The sequence below is a fragment of the Bidens hawaiensis genome, unplaced genomic scaffold (assembly GCF_021521415.1).
Source record: "Bidens hawaiensis isolate Kalapana, Puna unplaced genomic scaffold, B.hawaiensis_p1.1 tig00055129_1, whole genome shotgun sequence".
NCBI classification, from domain to species: Eukaryota; Viridiplantae; Streptophyta; class Magnoliopsida; order Asterales; family Asteraceae; genus Bidens; species Bidens hawaiensis.
Window position 1 is genome coordinate 14680 of NW_027499953.1, and position 6308 is coordinate 20987.

Sequence of the window (6308 nt, forward strand, 5' to 3'; positions counted from 1 at the left end):
CATTATAAAAGTTTAAGCCTTTTTTCAAAGTTACAATTTCTCAAAAAAGTTATACCGAAAGTTATGAATATTAAATGCGCAGTTAACACACGCATTTCAAAGTTATAATTTCTCAAAAAAGTTATACCCAAATTTCATATGGTCTTCAAGTTGCTGGTTATTAAAAAAAACTGATATAATCGTATAGTTGCCAAATTTCATATGGAATGTTCCTGAACAGGCAACCAAAAGCTGCGAAAAACTTACAAATTCTAGAGTCCTATACGATCGTATAGAGTCCAATGGTGTGCAGACAAGTCAAAGGGTTAGTAATATATAAATTTAACTCATTGAATAATATATATTATATATATAAATTTATTTTAATAAGCAGCAGCGTCGCCGACACGGGGAAAGAAAAGAAGAAGATCCACATCATTTGAACGTGACCCACGACCCTGACCCTGACCCTGACCCTGACCCTGACCCTGACCCATTACATTTAGATTTAATTGAATTCCTTCCATCCATCCATCCATCCATCCATCAATTTCCCACTCATAATAACACTAACACAGATCCAGTATCCCAATTTCAGGTTTCTTCTTCATCTTCCATTTACTATACTACCCAGATCCCATACATTCATTCAATTGCTTCTATATCCTTTTATCAATCTTACCTTTCCCATATATATAAATTCCTAAATCTTGAATAATAAAAATAAAAACTTTTGACATTTTTGTTTGGCAGCTTGGCTTACTACACATACATAATCATATCATGTCAAGAAGACCCGGCCCCACTCGCCGATTCCCAGGTACCGGAGGAGCTGCTGGCCTCTTTCATTCCAAATCACAAACCCCTCCTTTATTACCCATTCTACTTGGATTACTAGTAAGCCCACTTATTTAATATTCCCTCATACGTTTTTTTATCACTTTAATCCATATTAATATTTTTCATAATTCAGGGAACCATTGTTGTCATTGCTTATGTTTTCAAAGGCCCAGGTTTGTGTTTAAATGTTTTTTGATTTGATGCACATATATTAAACATTTAAGGTATATTGGTTTTTAATGATCCCAGCTAGTCTTTTGGAAACAACTAATGAATTGGCTACTGATGGTCCCAACTTTTAAAGTATTTGTTCCTAACGGCCCGCAGCTAACTGTATCCTAACATCGTTAGTTTCAGGTCGCCAGAAAAACGATTTTGGCCGGAAAAATCAATTTTTTTCCCGAAAACTCAACATTTTCGTCCCAAACATCTTGGCAACTTCGTATCGGACCTTTAGGAACCTTTTTCTAATAAAAGCCCCAATTATTGAGGTCGCTGGAAACGTCGGAATCGGTTGATGGTGCTCAAGTGGTGGTAGTTGGTTAGCGGTGAGTCAATTGGCGGTGGGTGCGGTGTTCAGGTGGTGTTTTCCGGCAACAAATTTGAATTTTCCAGCCAAAAACGTTTTCCCGGCGACCTGAAACTAACGGCGTTAGGATGCTGTTAGTCGCGGACCATTAGGAACAAATACTTTAAAAGTTGGGACCATTAGTACCCAATTCGTTAGTTGGGACCAGCAGTGACCAAAAGACGGATCATTAAAAACCAATATACCAACATTTAATAATCTAAGTTGATCTTCAAATGCAGCTGCTTCTGGGGACTATAAAACATTTAGCAAGATCCAAAGTGACTTTACTTGCGCGTACGATGTTCAAACAGCAATACCGATATTGAAGAAAACATATGGTGACAGTATGCGCAGGGTGTTACACGTGGGGCCCGATACGTGTGCGATAGTGTCTCGGTTAAGAGATGAGAAGGACGCTGAAGCGTGGGGTGTTGAACCGTATGATGTTGAGGAAAGTGATGTCGCGTGCAGGAGTCTTGTGAGGAAGGGGCTTGTTCGGGTTGCTGATATTAAGTTTCCGTTGCCGTATAGGGCTAAGTCGTTTTCTTTGATTATTGTTTCGGATTCGGTTGATTATTTGTCGCCTAAGTATCTTAATAAGACACTTCCGGATTTGGCAAGGGTTTCTGCTCAAAATCTTGTTATATTCACAGGTATTTTTTTTTTTAATAATAATGATAGTTGATTAAGGTTGAACATAAGGTTTTTAATTTTTTTAATCATTACCTTTGTGTTTTAGGTAAACCTAGTAATTCGAAAGCTAAACTCACCCAAGCATCAAGATTTGGACGCCCGGTAAGCTCAACTTACATACTTGAGTTTTGTGATTGGGGTTGCAGTTGGTCACTTTTGTACTGGTTGAAACTGACTGGGCCGGGCCGGGCCAGGCTCGGTTGGTTGGGTTGACCCGCCTAGAGGTGTACGAATTAAGTTCTTGGCCCAAACTGGTTTGGATTCGGTCAAAAGTTGCCAACATGGTTTTTGGCCCAAGCCGGTTTGGGTTCGGTCAATCAAGGTCAACATCACTTTTTGGCCAAAATGGTTCAGGTTGAGATTGGCTTGTAAGGGGAAAGGGGCAGGTTGGTTCGGTCCCAAACTGGTTCGGGTTTAATCAGTTCCGACATAGGGGTTCTCAAACCAATTACAACCCTGCGGTTTTTAGTCCTGTCCAAACCGATTTTGGTTTGGGGAAAAATCGGTTTTGGTTCCAACCCGGTTTTTATGTTCACCTCTGGACCACAAACAAGTTTTCCAATTTTAAAAATAATTGTGCATTATTTATGATTAGGAAAACAATGTTATTACAGTAGTATGTAGAATTTAGGCGCCTTGTATTTAATAAGTTTTCTATGATTGGAAAACTAACAATTTAAATGACAATTCTGTGAAGGCTAAAATGCGGAGCGCGTCTTGGTGGGCCCGGTTTTTCGTGCAAACAAGCCTAGAAGAGAACGAAAAAGCAGCCAAGAAGTTTGAACAGGCTGCTGCCAAGAACGCGTACAAACCAAAATGCCAAATTTTCCACTTGAATTCATACCATTAATGGTGAGATATTAACTATTCATATTTCATAATCATTTTAGCTGGGATTTTAGCAAGAAAGAAGCCTAGCTCATATATGAATATAGTTGTATTGGTCTTGTTTCAATTTGGTGGAAAATGTTGATTGCATATTTGCATCACCACCCTATGCTGTTATTTATACCAATTCATTAAGATTTAGCGAACCGATTCAATAGTTGTATAATTATTCGTTTAAAGACAAATAACAATTTTAATAGCAGTTGCCTTATTTATATAAATATTTAACTTGTGACACGTTTTATTTTCATGTCAAATTTACAACTTTCAACTTGAAAATAAATTATGAATATGTTGAGTTGGGGTCACCATGAATGACTTTTAGTGTTACAAGCCAAGTGGTATGATGTTGGAATATTTACAGAACATGAATGCCAGGATGTCAAAAATTGGATGTTTGCTACAAGAATATTGTCGTCTAGAGGTGCACAAACCGGGTATTCTTAGGAACCAGAACCGATAGTCAACAAAAGTCAAAATCGGGTTCATGTAGGAACCGGTTCCGGGTATAGTCAGGTATTTGACCGGGTTTTGACCGGTTCCGTCGGGTTTTTTTTTCGGGTTTCGGGTAGGGTACAGCCGGGTTTTGACCGGGTATTGGTGGAACCGGTTCCACCGGTTACGGTTCCAGTTTCAGAGGGAAACCCAAGACCTGGTCCATACCCGCGGGTAGGGTAGGGTAGGATCGGGTTCGGGTAGGAATCGCCTCGCCGGGTCGGGTCTGGACCCGTTTTTTTGTGCCCCTCTATTGTCGTCAATGGGACGTCATTATATGATAAAATGTCTAATCAATATGATGGTTGGGCCCAATTTTAAAGAGGATATGATGTAAGTTGTTTAATTAATGGGTTTATGTAACATGTAAGGGGCCTACATGGCCACATGGGTACTAAAAGAAAGGATGCAAATGGGGCAATCATGTTGGTGTTTGTCGAAGGGCATCGAGAAAGCAAAGGCATTTCACATTTGTCTTTTCATTAGTAAACAAGGATATAAGTTTGACATGATCAATATTATGATCTCTTCTACATAGTCATGTGAGTGTGTGACTTGGTATAGTAATATGTCACCTTTAACAAATGTTTACTAATGAAAAGGATTAGTAAGACAGTACCAATTAGTGGTTCTTAATTATCTTCTAAATCCGTCAATAGATAGAGATGACAACCGATTTATAGAAGTTCAAGTGAAGTTTAACTAATTGTACTAGTCATCTCCCTGATCCTTCGATCAAGAGTTTTCTTCGCGGGATGTCTTCCTAAATGGTATGGAACACCAATTGCAAGTTTCACTCTTCATCTTCTTCAACATACTATGTCATTAGTTCACTATATCAAGATCGTGGACTACTGATGCCCCTCAATAATACAAGAATGAATAACAAAATGTGTAGCTTGTGCTCTTCTTTTGCTCTTTGAAGGATGTTTATGATTAAGAGGGATCTTCAATGCATGTATAGTGATGTGTGTGTGTGTAGACACACACATGACTATGTTGTAGAGCAAAAGGGGGTTGAGAAATAAGGTTACACAAGACTTCAATTTGTAACCCAATATGTGAGATGGGTTGTAGATTCCCTGGTAGGCCGACGGCCAATCCAATCAACCATGAACGACCAGTGCACATCCACTTAAGTCTTTTGCAAATGAATGTTGTGTGGTTTCTTTTCCTTTTTTCCTCAAAATTCAGATCCTCATAAGTTACAAAGTGTACCTTTCATTAGCTTTTAACATTGAAATATATATCCATGTATTTCACTAAAATGGGCTAACCACTTATGGTTTATCAAACCCCAATAACAATACATATTATTATTGCATTTGACACAACCATTTCATCAAAACTTAAGTCTTCAAGGTAGATTTAAGTGAAAGATATCTCCTAAGTGGAATTATTTTTTCAAAGATTAGTTGATTTTTAAATAATATTTATTTAAAAAAAATTGTTTAACTAAGTTTATAAACTTTTTCTAAATTTATAAAACTCTCACTTCATTATATAAAACTATCTTCAATATGTTGGACTTGTGTTTGCATCATTTTCATTCTTTGATCTAGATTCTTCTTAATCACACCTGTTTAATGAATAAAGATATTATCAATTGTTTAGGAATAAGCATGTTACAAATAGCATTATTGATGAACTAGTAATATTTCAAGTCACATTAAGTTAATTAGTTATTATTAAATGAGTAAACAGTGGTTTTTATTCCTATGGTTTGTTCAAATATAATATTTTAGTCAAATAGTTTCAAATTTATGGGTTTCGTTCCCGTGGCTTCATTTCACTTGCAATTAACCCCCACTAACCCCGTTAACTTCAGCCGTTAAACCCATCAGTGTGTTCCTCACAATTAGGTTCTTTTTTTCCCATAAATAAACCCAGCCCTAAGTCAAACATGCCAAAACCTAGATTTTCATAATTGTGAATTATGGTTGGGCTTTGATTTGGGTAGAAAAAAAATGTCTCTCGCGTAAGGGGTACACTTATTGCTTTAACAACCCAATTTTAGTGGGGTCAGGTTTAATTGCAAGTGAGATAAAACTACATAAACAAAAATCACAAGTTGGAAACTATTGGACTAAAACCGTATATTTGAACATACACAAGGACGAAAACCATAGTTCACTCTTATTAAAACCATTAAAATTGATTAAAGTATAACAAAAACGAGAGGGTGAGAAGGAATATAATTCATTGATCTTAGATTTGAATGGTGAAAATTAATTTAAGAATAAAAATTGATGAGAAGGGCATTAAGGTAATAACCCGATTATGATGACTTTCTCTCTCCACATGCAAAACACATGTCAATTCCCTCATCATTTTAAATGTCCATAACTTTTTCATACGACATTTTAAACAAAAAAAACACCATAATAACAAGTGTTTTTTTATCTTTAATATGAGTATCATATATATATATATATAGGGGATGGATCATGCGAGAAGTGCGAGAAGTCGATCTCAACCATTGATTATCTCTGATTTGTTCAATGCATTAATTCCTCTAATTACTCCACATTAATTCTTGTAGAAAGTTACAAATTTGAATTATTTATTACCTACATATAAAAAATGTATATGTAGGTGAATTGTATTAAATTGATCACCTACACAAGTAACATAATAATCTACATATAGCTCATGTTCAATTATATAAATTGTTAGTTATTTTTATTTTTATCAAAATATAACTCGTATTTAGCAACACAACTTATTTTCTCCTACATTAATTTTGTTTCTTTTATTTTTCACCAACACATAACTAATATTTACCTACACATATATCGTATTCACCTACACAGCTTGCTAGTTCATTTTATTTTCACCTACA

The 6308-nt window shown here is 36.1% G+C and overlaps 1 protein-coding gene across 1 annotated transcript; it reads left to right on the forward strand.

The window, feature by feature from the left end:
* Positions 1-979: 979 nt before the first annotated feature.
* Positions 980-2994, forward strand: LOC143600955 (putative pectin methylesterase CGR2). Its single transcript, XM_077078487.1, has 4 exons — positions 980-992; positions 1630-2043; positions 2130-2185; positions 2781-2994. The coding sequence occupies exons 2-4, from the start codon at positions 1737-1739 to the stop codon at positions 2931-2933; spliced, it is 516 nt and encodes a 171-aa protein (XP_076934602.1). The 5' UTR covers positions 980-992; positions 1630-1736; the 3' UTR covers positions 2934-2994.
* The last annotated feature ends 3314 nt before the right edge of the window (positions 2995-6308 follow it).